Source organism: Hippocampus comes, unplaced genomic scaffold, assembly GCF_001891065.2.
Source record: "Hippocampus comes isolate QL1 unplaced genomic scaffold, H_comes_QL1_v1.1 scaffold55, whole genome shotgun sequence".
NCBI classification, from domain to species: Eukaryota; Metazoa; Chordata; class Actinopteri; order Syngnathiformes; family Syngnathidae; genus Hippocampus; species Hippocampus comes.
In genome coordinates, this window is record NW_017806170.1 from 1,193,080 (window position 1) to 1,205,832 (window position 12,753).

The 12,753-nt window shown below is 44.6% G+C and overlaps 3 protein-coding genes and 1 long non-coding RNA gene across 8 annotated transcripts in view; 2 read left to right on the forward strand and 2 right to left on the reverse strand.

Moving 5' to 3' along the window:
* Positions 1 to 800, reverse strand: part of LOC109531700 (trypsin-2-like) — a 5,077-nt gene extending 4,277 nt beyond the window's left edge. Inside the window, exons 1-2 of the mRNA XM_019896150.1 lie at positions 704 to 800; positions 16 to 166 (exon numbers count right to left, since the gene is read on the reverse strand). Coding sequence (XP_019751709.1) covers positions 16 to 166; positions 704 to 743 — 191 coding nt within the window. The 5' untranslated portion in view covers positions 744 to 800. The remainder of the gene's footprint in view (positions 1 to 15; positions 167 to 703) is intronic.
* A 1,287-nt stretch (positions 801 to 2,087) lies between these two features.
* LOC109531699 (trypsin-2) lies at positions 2,088 to 3,906 on the forward strand. The gene is made up of 6 exons (XM_019896148.1): positions 2,088 to 2,195; positions 2,280 to 2,430; positions 2,519 to 2,769; positions 2,879 to 3,015; positions 3,567 to 3,668; positions 3,776 to 3,906. The coding sequence occupies exons 1-6, from the start codon at positions 2,156 to 2,158 to the stop codon at positions 3,821 to 3,823; spliced, it is 729 nt and encodes a 242-aa protein (XP_019751707.1). The 5' UTR covers positions 2,088 to 2,155; the 3' UTR covers positions 3,824 to 3,906.
* A 520-nt stretch (positions 3,907 to 4,426) lies between these two features.
* Positions 4,427 to 9,897, reverse strand: cblc (Cbl proto-oncogene C, E3 ubiquitin protein ligase). 4 transcript variants are annotated; one of them, XM_019896106.1, is made up of 10 exons: positions 9,703 to 9,897; positions 9,216 to 9,633; positions 8,222 to 8,368; positions 7,381 to 7,537; positions 6,643 to 6,764; positions 6,428 to 6,565; positions 6,268 to 6,373; positions 5,740 to 5,871; positions 5,185 to 5,382; positions 4,427 to 4,669 (listed from the first exon to the last, which is right to left on the reverse strand). In XM_019896106.1, the coding sequence occupies exons 2-10, from the start codon at positions 9,572 to 9,574 to the stop codon at positions 4,640 to 4,642; spliced, it is 1,389 nt and encodes a 462-aa protein (XP_019751665.1). In that variant the 5' UTR covers positions 9,575 to 9,633; positions 9,703 to 9,897; the 3' UTR covers positions 4,427 to 4,639. The 4 variants fall into 4 exon arrangements, with proteins under 4 accessions (XP_019751665.1, XP_019751668.1, XP_019751667.1 ...); XM_019896109.1 differs by having other exon boundaries at positions 5,185 to 5,379; positions 6,268 to 6,355; positions 9,216 to 9,897; XM_019896108.1 differs by having other exon boundaries at positions 6,268 to 6,355; positions 9,216 to 9,897.
* LOC109531676 (uncharacterized) lies at positions 7,466 to 12,182 on the forward strand. Of its 2 annotated transcripts, none has more exons than XR_002171219.1 (3): positions 7,466 to 7,564; positions 9,293 to 9,427; positions 11,896 to 12,182. It is a non-coding gene; the product is annotated as an uncharacterized LOC109531676 (long non-coding RNA). The 2 variants fall into 2 exon arrangements; XR_002171220.1 differs by having other exon boundaries at positions 11,904 to 12,182.
* Positions 12,183 to 12,753: the final 571 nt, after the last annotated feature.

The window sequence follows — 12,753 nt, forward strand, 5'->3', positions numbered from 1 at the left end:
GGGGGCGTTACGTACGACTTGTAGCAGTGAGCGGCGGACACCACCCAGTTCTCGTTGACGAGGGAGCCTCCGCAGAAGTGGTAGCCGGAGTTCAGGGACACCTGATGGGGCTGCGAATGGGGCTGGCACTCATAGCCTCCGACGATCTTGTCGTCCTCCGTGGCAACTGCAATCACACGGTGGGGAGGAAGGTCTTCAAGGAACAAATAAATGACCTTCTCGAAAGGTTCTAATCAATGATGGATGAAGACGAATGAGACACCATCGAGTCTCTGACTCTCTTTGGTCCCTTCAACTCTCGGCTAGTTGACGAATACGTCAGAATGCGAAGGAAGTCTCGCGCAAGACAGACCCAAAGCGTAAAACACCCATTCTGATTGTAGGAAAGTCAATTTGATAAATGGACAACCTTCCGTTCAACATTGACAGCTAATTTGTTCGCTCAAGGTGGTCCCGTACCAAACTGAGTTCTCTTCCCATTTAGGCAGCAAACTAGTCGGGCTGGATTGACCCGGGCAGTCTCCTATCTACTGCCGAGTTGTGACGTTAACTCCATTTCCAGGTAACTCAGTGCCAACCTAAAACCGATCACCATCCATCCACACTGCCGACGTGAAGTTGAAACAGACAAATCGATTTATCGCCGCTAGCCCTCGTTAGCTTTGTGTCGAGTTCGGCTCAGTGAACAGCGCGTCGCACTCACAGGCGGCTCCGATGAGCAGAACGAAGACCAGACACCTCATGGTTTTGCCGAGTGATCTTGTTGATGAGGTGACCTGATCCGAAGGCTCGCCTTATAACCCGCCGCCGGGAGCGCTGCCCTCCTCCGCCGTCCTTCCCCATTGGTCAACGGAGAGCCAATCACGATGGAGGACGTCGGGGTGTTTCGGATCAAATTTTGGTCCAAGCGTCAACCTTCTGTCAACATCAAACTTGGAGTTAAGATTTTATTTTACTCTGTGTTTGGTGTTGGAATATTCGCCACGAAAGACCAAGAGGCAAAGTCCGACAGCGCAGCAGTCAGATAAAAATATGCGGCCATTGCCCAACTTTCAATTCATGGTCCATTTTCATCTTCTTTTAAACTACGATTTAGAGCTTCCACATTTTTTTTTTCCCCCTTGCCGTTAAAAGCTTTCGCTTGAGTGCCGGCGGTGACATAACGGCTCTTGTGGATTCGATATCTCGGCATGTGGGGGATTTCCCAGGATTTTACCCCAAGTGGCCCTGCCAATCTTAACGAACAAACAGAGCGCAAGGTCACGCTTAAATAACGTTTGCTGACACGACTCAACCGAACACGGGCGGCCAAAATGCAGAATGATTTGTTTTCATCAAGGCAAAGGATATCACTGAAATTTTGGGGCGAGCCTTACGATTTGCACAAATCCGCAAGATGTCAACTCAACTTTGAGTCTGAAATCTGGTTGGACTGTACGTTGGGCATCGCAGCACAATTTCAGAAGATCCAATACAAAGCATCGTAGATGCAATATCTTTCAATGAAGTGCCTGATTTTAGGACGTGTTCAGGACAAGGTACGTTATTGATCCTGATGGAAATTCCTTCAATCCGAAGCAGCGTAGTAACAGAATCTAAAAATCATCTCGTATTATGTTCCCCCACAGGTCAATGACAATAGATTAAAAAAATGAGTCTTTATCGTCAAAAAAAGTAAACGGATTTTCTATCATTTTGCTCAGGTCCGATATCTGATGTGTCCAAATGTTTTTTGAGCTGCTGGGTCTCAAAACTTGAGGCCACAATCACCATCTGAGCTTGTGAACAGTCCACCTGCAAAAAAACTTTGGCAGCACGGTGTCAAGGTCGGCCACGGCAAGGAAAAAAAAAAAAAAAGGTCGATAAAAATACATTCCATACTTTTATTGAACCCACAAAATACCCCCCCCACCCCAAAAATAAATAAAGAAATAAATTGTAGCCTTAACAAAAATCTATCTGAAGTCCTGCTGAGTTAGCCTTGACGGTGCACATTGAACCGGCGCTCAGTCAGCTTTTTTTTTCTGACTTGGTCATTCCAATTGGTCAAACGCAACCTGTGGGCGGTGCCCAACAGAGAGGCCGGAGTGGCATCTTCCAATATAAACTGGACGTCTGCGTGAATTCCCGTCATCGACATTGTCACTGAGCAACCATGAGGTGTCTGGTCTTCGTTCTGCTCATCGGAGCTGCCTGTGAGTAAAACTTTCTTTGCGTTCAGTGGCAGGAAGACGTCAAAGAAAATCGTTGGGGGAACGGGTTTGTCGTCTTGTTTGCAGTTGCCACGGAGGATGACAAGATCGTCGGCGGCTATGAGTGCCAGCCCCATTCGCAGCCCCATCAGGTGTCCCTGAACTCCGGCTACCACTTCTGCGGAGGCTCCCTCGTCAACGAGAACTGGGTGGTGTCCGCCGCTCACTGCTACAAGTCGTACGTAACGCCCCCGATCTGATCAACGTGCCTCGACCCCCACCCTCCCGCCGGCCGACCTTTTCAAACCCGCCCAAATGCTCTCCAGCCGCGTGGAGGTGCGTCTGGGCGAGCACAACATCAGGGTGACCGAGGGAACCGAGCAGTTCATCAGGTCCTCCCGCGTCATCCGCCACCCCCGGTACAGCTCGTACAACATCGACAACGACATTATGCTGATCAAGCTGAGCAGTCCCGCCACCCTCAACCAGCACGTGAAGACCGTGGCCCTGCCCAGCAGCTGCGCCTCCGCCGGCACCATGTGCAAAGTCTCCGGATGGGGCAACACCATGAGCTCCAGTGAGTCGCGTCGGCTTTTGGTCGCAGATGGTCTCAGGCGCGAGACTTTTGGGAAGCGGTCTTGATTTTCCAAGTTAGCGCGAGTTTCCTCTGAATTGGTCTTCCACAGCCGCCGACAAGAACAAGCTGCAGTGCTTGGACATCCCCATCCTGTCCGACAGGGACTGCAAGAACTCCTACCCCGGCATGATCACCAATGCCATGTTCTGCGCCGGATACCTGGAGGGTGGCAAGGACTCTTGCCAGGTATTTCAAATCCATTTTCACTGTCAAGACTGATCCAGCTTATCTTTCAAGTTTCAAACGAGGGTTGTGTTAGTGTGAAGTGTCATCGTGAAGTCATCTCTCGAAAAATCAACGGACGATCGCAACATAGCATTTGTTCCCCCGATAGTTGAACGATAGAAATGGTTGTTCGTGGCCTTTATGACTTTTGTCAATGGAGACCAACTTGTTCAATTGGCGCGTCTTTGGCACATATAATGGGATCGATCTCTCGAGGTAGGCCGCTATCTTGTTGTGACCTTTCTCTTGCTTTTACTTGGCTTTCTTTATCTTTAGGCACTCTTGGCACACGTCCTAGTTGAATCCGCTTGGAGTCACACATTGTCACGTGGTCTAGTCAAAGTTAAACCCCCAAATGTGGGTGTGGCTACAGATCGTTTGAATACAAGCAACCATTTTGGATGGATTCGACCCTCTTCCGCGCGTGGCAGAATTAGGCTCCGGAATTCGATTTTTTGGCATTCGTCACATACCTCCAAGTCTGGTGTTAAACATGAACTTTGTGGTGTCAGGGTGACTCTGGTGGCCCCGTGGTGTGCAATGGTGAGCTGCAGGGTGTCGTGTCCTGGGGCTACGGCTGTGCCGAGAAGGACCACCCCGGTGTCTACGCCAAGGTATTCTTCCAACTTGGTTGACAAATAAAGGATATCTTATCTTATCTTATTGTGATCGTCTCGGGGTCAGCCAAAAACGATTTATCACCATGCGTTCTCTATCACAGGTCTGCATCTTCAACGACTGGTTGGAGTCCACCATGGCCAGCTACTGAGTGATTTGAGTGGATCAGTCAAGCACTTTGTGTTCCATCTTTAGTGCTGGACGACATGACCAATAAAGCAATCTTGAAATATACTCTCTGAAACTTGCTTCTCTTTTTAGCTCGTATTTTCTTTTGTGATTTTTTTTTTTTTTTTTTTTTAACGCAGTCAGAGTCATTCATCAGCTCCTTGTGAGGAGACGACTTGGCAATATCTGCCCGGGAATAATTCAATTTAATTGCCTTGACCCGCATCGATGAATGCATAAACGGGGGGATGGATTTGCTTGCTTAATCTGATTCAAATTTGACATTTTCATTCAACCGCCTCATGTTCTCAGGCGCATATTGAATGTTTTATCAGTTTTTTTTTCAAATATATACAGATTTTTCCTGTTCCTGATCACCCCACAAAGCGAAGGCATCCATCCAATTTCATTCATTCATTCGTTCATTCATGTATCCATTCACCTTTTCTCATTCGATGTAAACAAATCTTAATTTTAATACATTTAATTACATTTTATGTGTAGCACTGATGTTCTCCCAAATAATTCACGGTACTTAGATGAGCTACTGACAAATGTTTTCGAAACAAACACACAGCGAAAAATATTAGTTTAAATTATTTATTTCTTCAAAAATATGTTTGGGATGCCTTCTAGATGCTCTTCCGTACTTGAGGATCAGCTCTGCTCTGCCTTCACACGCAGTCAATTTCAGAGGACTCGTTTAAGTAAAACATCATTTCTCTTGTCTTGAGAGGCCAACTGACCTCTTGGAGTGTAAAGGAGAAACAGCATCGAATCCCACCGGTGTCCTCGTCTGTCATTGCTGATCGACCTTTCTCTCTGGAGCCTGACGCACACGAAACACATCAGCTTTTGTCAAATGAACTGCTTTTCCTTCATGTGCTGTCATTTTCGTGTGTTGAATGTGTGCCTCTAAGGGGCGTGGCCTAGTGAGTGACTTCAGCAGCTGGAGTCAGGTTGTCTGATTGTAGTTTAGTGTGAGCGTCATGGCGACGTTTCCGGGGTTTCTCACTTTATATTTGTGGGTTTGTCCCGTTCGATAAATGGCCAAAGTGTGTCGGAAACTATGGCTCCCCTTGTCCCGCTCCAAGCCTTACGACTGAGAAGTTTTTTTTTTCCCATCTTGCGCTTGACAAATACTTTAAATATTAAAACAAATGAGATAAAACTGGTCCTAAAACCATTAAAAACTAAATTAAAAAGAAGCGTTTTTGAAAAACAAAAATAGCTACCTTGAAAAATAATAGCCTTATTGGAGTGAATTTTTGGAACACGTTGAAAATTAGATGTATTATGTGGGAGTGCAAAGCAGTGCGGTGAAAACTAAAAGAGAGGACTAACATCTGCACGTGCCGTCTTCCTCAGTGCGGCCATTTGCTTCACCACCAGCTCAATGTCCTCGTGGTCGTCGTCTTTATCGCTCTCATCTGCCTCCTCCTCCTCATCCTTGCGTTTCGGCCGGTAGGACTCGACTTCGACAGGCTCCGTGTCTTCGATGTCACAGCGGCAGAATGGACACTTGTGGCCTGTTGATTTCTGCTGGATTTTCACAGTATGGTGTAATTGGGTGTACTGTACCTAGTGAAGGTTCTTGTCACTGTCCAGTGAAGGCTTGTTTATGGCCACTAATATAAACACAACATTCTGAATAATATTGCGTCGATGGAAAATGAGTTAAGCAGTGAAATCCACCCGTTTTTCGTTCATCTCAGGCAGCGACAATTTTGACACTTGTTGTTAACTGAATGACGTCACAGATGCTCAGGTATCAACCAATCATGGCTCAGCTTCAGAAAGCTGGATGAGCCGTGATTGGTCGTTACCTTACGTTAAATATCAGCGAAGTAGTGGGCATGACTCAGCAGAGTGTCTCGCTATCGTGTTGTGTCGTCATACCAGCCAGGAGTCTAAGCATCGTCTGCACACGAGGTGTCCGCAAGGCTCGATGCGAGTGTTTTTGTCCTTCTCCGTGCAGATCTTACACAGCTGGAAGGAGCTGCCTACATCTTGGTAAAGGTCGTACTGCTCCTGTTAGGCACCGGAATGCGTGCACGACATCGGGAAGGCAAAGTCAGTCGAGTTTCCAACCTCAAATCGTATTCAATCAGGAGTCAATTTCCCTGTTGAGTTTGTGTGTTCGCTCACTTAAAAAGAAATGAACAGTCTCTAGTTTTTACGGTTGTCATTAAAATAACTAATTGAACAGGTTAGCTTTAGCCTCGTGCCCAATTGAGATCAGCCGCCGTCGAAAGTGTGCGCAGATTTGTGCCTCGTGGGCGCCAAGAAGTTATTTGAACCACTTTATCCTCACGAGGGTCGCCCCCCACTGAAGATATCTCTCTAATGGATCTGCTTTACATTTTCTCTGTGTGTGTGTGTGTGTGTGTGTGTGTGTGTGTGTGTGTGTGTGTAAAATGGACCTACTTGCGTGACCCTGACTTTTACTTTGTGTTCCGGTTGGTGCAGGGTGCTGAGGTCCGGGTTCACATCTTGCCCGTCGGGGTACAAATAGCTGCCAAACATGAAGACACTTCAAAGAACACACACACACACAAAAACATCGTGTGCGCGCAAGTGTGCTAACCAGCCCTGGCCTTGGCCCAGAAGGAGCGCCAGGTAAAGCGGCGTATTCTCAGGGATGGTCTGCGTGATGTCACCCTCGTCGGTCACGTGACCGATGGCCCACTGGCCCATCCGGGTGCAACTCAGACGGAAGATGTAGCTAAGGCGAATGGGAATGAGGAGGGGGGGGTAATGAATATGACCGCATGAGGTCCAAGCTGAGTCCTGTTGGCGCACCTTCCCGGCTTGTGGCGGTAACGTTCCAGTCGTGACACGGCTTGGTCGTACGTGATGAAGGCCATGTAGCCTGGGTGGGTGACCGCGAGCTGGTTCCAGTTCTTCAGGAGGGACCTCCACGGCTAAAAGGAGGAGATGAAGTGAAATTCAGAATGCCAAATCCCGATCCAGCTCAAATGGGATTTATGCATGTCAACAATTAGGCTCAAATGTCAGCATTTTTCCTCATTTTGTGATGAAAGTCAACAGAGGCGCGATTATTGGATGTGTCGGAAAGAATAGGCAAGGCAGTTTTATATAGTGAGCATATTTCCCACACAAGGTAATTCAATGTGCTTCACAGAGTTAAAATGCAACATTTCAAGGCAAAATATTTTTTAAGACATTAAAAAAAGCAGCATTTAAGACATTTAAATAGAGAAATAAAAAGTCTTTTTTTTCTCGAAAATAATTTAAACATTTGTGGGCCCAGGTTTCAAAGCAAACATAGTGAAGCAAAATTTGGGCTGTTATGCTGCACGCAAGTGAAGTTAGTTGGGAATGGAAGTCACCCCAAGTATCATTGCTTTTAAATCCCCAAATCCTGTGTTTTCTTTCCCTTACTTTTGATGAAGGTCTTTTAAGCATTGAAAATCAATTTCACTGTCAGATTGTGTGACGCACCATCACTTGCCTTGTGCATGAAAAGAGTACTTACCGGTAATTCTAAATTGTACTTCTAGGGCATGAGCAACTCACCTGAAAGAGCCTGGTGAAGATGTCAAATTCAAAGACGGAGACGTGGTCGTTGCAGGTGAGATCGACGGTGGACTGGAGGGCCACAGACTCCAGCCCCTCCTGGAACGGGTGCACGCGGCGCAGCTTCTCCGCAAAGCTGCTCCATCGCACGATGCATCTATGCAGCGCGGCGGCGTTGTCGGAGGTAAACAAAGTGTCAATAACGTGAAGCAAAGTCGATGTTTTCTTTTCACAATACAAGTGGACATTCTTGATACGGACAAACCTCCCAGATTGATTTTCAAGATGTTCTCATTTTAAAACACATTTTGCAACTCATGCCAGCCCAGTAAAAGCATGTTGACCACTTTTTAAGAAACAAAAAACAAAGCACAAATACTCGCTTTAATACAATACAATTATTCGGTATTGCTCTAATTTGTGTTTACCTTGGCGCTTTTTAAGTTCCGTTTCCTCTTTTAGGGTTATCGTCACGTTTGTCTTTTTTGCCTTAAATCGTCCTTTTCGGGGTTGTTAAAAAAATAATTCATCATACACCTAAAAAAGGTTTGTCATTACATAGAAGGATCCCAAGATGGCAGCAAAGCACTGTTTTCTATTCGACGAAGCTTCGTCCTGATTAAATGAAGCTTCACCCCTGCTTTCAACCAATTTGCTTGCTACGACGATGCCACCAAATGGCACTAAATCATTATTATTTGTTTTTTTTTTACATGGGACATGGCTTTACCCCGGGCACAAAAAAATAGAAAGCGATCGTGTCGAGTTTTGAACGAATAACAGAGGCTCGGCTACCCAAACAAGCAAATCCATCATTAAACATATCAGCCAAAAGTCTCACTTGTTGCCAAAGGTAATCTTCCAAAAGTCCCGTGCCTCCGTCTTGGTCAGCTTGTAGGTGTTGCCGTGGTAATGATCACCCGGAAACACAGCCTTGAGCTCCCACAGCATGTGACTGAATAGCAGGGACAGCTTGGTCAAGTCCTTCCTGGCATGGAAACACAACACAGAGGCTGGTCGATTGCTCGGAAGCTCTTGGCGTCAGGGTCATCTTGTGGGAAAGTATGCGAGACGAGCATTCGCGCACGTGTCCTGTTTGTGTTGTTTGTCACAGGATGCTTGTGCTGCTCTTTTGTTTCTGTCAATACCACAAACACTTTCCACTGACTACATTGATGTGCTGCTGCTTATCATTCTTTTCTTCGAACACATTTCCCCACAACAATACAACATAATTTATGTTTAGTTTTGAATGACATGAAACAATGAGTTGATTGTGGTTGGCAGTGCGGGTGTAGAGTTGTGCTGTGACCTGCTGTGAGTTTTTTTTTTTTTTTAAATATAGTCTTGAAAATGAATGCAGTCATTTAATTTTTTTTTTAAATAAATGTATTTTAAATATTTGAAATGCATTTTTACCATAATATACTTGTATGACTTTACATGCTGATATTTTCAACATTTAAAAAAAAGTATTTAAAATATTAAGCATTCGCAACAGTATGTATTTAGGTTTGCTAGTTTAAAAACATTTTGAAAATGTGTTTGAAAAATATTTTTTTACATTTCAAATGCATATGACACAACTTTGACAATTTATTTTATTATTTTTTTTAATGCAGTACACCATGGAGAGAAAAACGTTTTCAAAACACTTTTTAAGTCTGGTTCTTGGGCTGTGATGGTGAATAAGATTGAGATTTCTGGATTAGGTTCTGACAATGTACTTACAATGTGTCCGGTGAGGGTTTCATTTTGCAAATTTATTATTTTGCTTTTATTTATTTTTTTGCTAAAGTGTGCTTGCAAAGATGATTTAAAACAATTGTACGTACCTGTAGCTGGACGTCTCATCAAACATCTTCTCCTTGCCTTCTTTAAACAGCAGCAAGGCCCTGTCCGTCTTTTCCAGCAGGTTCCTGGCGTGGACCCTGAGGTACGCCGCCTCGTCCTCCGCGGGAGCTCGGCCCGTCAGCACCCCGAGGCCTCGGTAGGGCTCCCAGACTCGCCTCAGCGCAGAGGCCGTATCCGGCACCAGCTCGGGCAGGTAAGGCGGGCTGTTCCTGAGGCCCAGCCCGGGGTCCGTGCACAATTCGTGCAGCTTTTCCAACTTCCTCAGAGTTTTGTTGACCAGTCTGTGGTCTGCGTTGCTAGGCCGTTGACACGCCTTTTCTTCTGAGCTGGCCGTCGCCATCCTGACACGTTTGGATGTTGTCGTTTAATGAGTGCTCTCAATTCAAATTATGGTACCACGTTTGGTAACGAAAGAAGATGTTTAAAATGGACACCAGAACACCCTTCGGCTAGGAAATTTTGAGAAAAATTGGTTTAGCCTGAAAGAAATTTGGATGAATTCGAATCTTGTGGCATTATTCAATTCAATTCAATAACAGTCCCTCGCATGCATTTTATGCTGTGTGACCCCTCAAAAATCAGCCAAATAAAAAGTTTCTTCTCCTAAATTATTTGTAATATTTCTACATTAAATGTTTTTAATGCTATTATGTGAATACATAAAAAAAAGCATGATCTTAAAAAATATATTTTAAAAATTATTTTTGAAAAATGTATCAAAATCGCCAAAAAAATTCAAAATGAAAATAGAATTACTAGTACACCATTCCACAATGCTTGTAATCTGATTTCGGACCCCGTTAAAACAAATGTTCTAAATATGTCGGAAAGCAACAGACGAGGGAAATGTATACAGTACTCGGACCAAAAAACAAAATAAAACTGAAAAAAATTCTCTTAAAGTTCTCTTTAAAAAATATAGACACATTAAAATGTAGAAAACTATTTTAGCAAGCAAAGGTAAAAAATCCTATTGGATACCACTGAGTAGTGTTGCATTAAATTTATATTTTTAAAAAGAGCAAGTGAAAAAAAAAATTATACCCAATTATTATTTTTAACAATACTGAACTTGTGCCAGATCAGCATGTCATTTAAAGATAGTTGTTAAAAAAAAAAAAATGCAAACAGGTGTTTTGTGGATATCCTTCACATGTATTTCCACAAGCAATTATCCTCATGCCGCAGTCAAACAAATGTCGGCTTACTCACAACCATAAACCTCGGCTGTCTTTTTAGCAGCTTTTCAGCGCCTTCGGTCAAAGCAGGGTCAGTACGTGCCGATACATCACACTCTCGAATCGTCGGAGAATGCAGTCCGCAGCACCTACCCAAATGCAGCCTTTGCCTGTCACCCTTTTGTGCACTGCTACCGCATACTTCCTGTTTGAAGCCGGAATAACTGGTTTGCTTTGTTTTGAGAGAGAGAGAGAGAGAGAGAGAGAGAGAGATCTAACTTTAACATTAGAACTGTTTTTTTCTTTTTTTTTTTTCCATTTTAAATCTCATCTATGGATGACCTGCCCCATCTGTCCGTTTTAAAAGGGGTGTTCACACGGCAACATTTGCTACGGTGCTGCGCCAGTAGAGCGGTCACACGTGCAAATTTGCTCCGGGGTAGCCCCGGAAAACAGTTTACACCGGAGCAAATTTGAGCCACCTCAGGGAGGTGGTTTAAAAGTTTGCTCCGGAGCAAATGCTCGTTTGCGGAGCAGCACCGATGTAAATTTGCACGTGTGAACCCTCCAAAAGTTAACTCGGCTGTATTTCTGGAGCACTTTTCCACCGCTGTATACAAAGTGCTGTGCCCGGAGCCTAAATCATTCATACAGCAAACAATAAATGAAAAACAAATACGGTAGAAAGCACAAAAATGGTCCAACTAAAAATCAAGTCTCATGCTGAGTCAAAAGCCAAAGAATAAAAATGAGTTTTTAGACGAGTTTTAAAGATGGGCAGCGAAGGGGATTGCCAAACGTGCAAAGAGAGGGCAACGGAAAAGGCTCGATCCCCTCTGAGCCTCCACTGAGTTCTCGGTACCTTGAATAGCATCTGGTCCGCAGACCTGAGGCACCCTTTCAAGATTTGAAAACAAATAACAGGATTTTAAAAAGAACTCTAAAATGTAGATATGGGATGCCAGAGTAGGAGTTATATGCTCCCTCTTCTGAGCACCAGTCAAATAGAGCACAAAAGTTTCCCCACCTCGATCGACAAAAAAAAAAAAAAATCTGCATAATTATAACACTGTGTGCTCTGAGAGCCGTTAAATATTTTCCTTACTTTGAGTTATATGAGACCCACAATGTTAAACGAGTACTGCATTGTTCGATTTTTAATAAACTGTACACTCTGCACAAGACCTCCCCTCCCACAAGGGGGCACTATATCATTAAAAAAAAAAAAAGACAAGTGTCATGATGGCATCACATTTCGCTCTACCTCGGAAAATCCGGAACACCTCTGACCTAATGACCCTTTCTGAACTCTACTTGCTGTACTTAATGTTCTCTAGTACATACTTGACGACCCCCGTGTCTATATTGCTTTTTTTCCTGGATGACAGCTGGCTCATATAAATCTCTGATGCTTCCTTTTTTTTTTTTTAATTTCCCTTCCTCCTCCTAACATGAAGGTCAGAGACATTTCCACTTCTTCCAGATCTTCAGCTAATTTCGGCCAGGAGACTCTCGAGCGTGTCTTGGTGGGATCTGCCAAGAAAACGTCACCAGGAAGACATCGTGGCATCCTGATCAGACTGACTGAGACACCTCACCTGGTTCCTCCCAGTCCGAAAGAGCGGAAGCAGCAGTGGCTGAGCCAGTCCCGGATGACCGGGGTTCTCGCTGTCACTTGTATTTGGGATCTTCCGCCGCCGTGGAAAAATGTAGCAATTTAGGTACTGAAATGAGTTCACATCCAACATAAGAAGACCACAGCATGTGCTTTAAAAACAACTTCTTCCTTCTTATTGTCTTTTTTCCTCATGTTTGTTCTCTTTTTGCCATTTTTCATTCCTGAAAACTTGCGGGGGGGAAGGGGGGAGTCTGTTTGTCAAAGCACCGCTCTAATTGTAGTCCTGAACACATTTGAAAGTTGCCAATGATTGCACCAAACATCCCTTGGTGTCTTACTCTGCGGAAAATTGTCGTTTGTGTTTTCGGTCAATCATCAGGGGGGAGAACATGTGCAGTCAGTCACTCTGGGTCTTTTAGGGACTTTAGACAGCAAACGTTGGGGCTACTCCACACTTGAGTGGAAGCAGGAAAGTACCAAAGTGGCCTGGCGTGTAAGTTGAACCGTCAGGAGATGTTTGTGCATGTGACATGTCGAGGTGTGTTTGTGGTTGTGTGACAGATTGGAGACTCTGCTTTTTCTTCTCACAGTTCCTTGTTATGCTTCTTGGCCCGCAGACACATGACGGTCGCGAGAGCTCGGGAACAATGGCCGCCTTTGATGACACCCCACTGACACTTAATGTGCGCACTGCTCCTAGACCTTATAGATCAGCGCACTTAG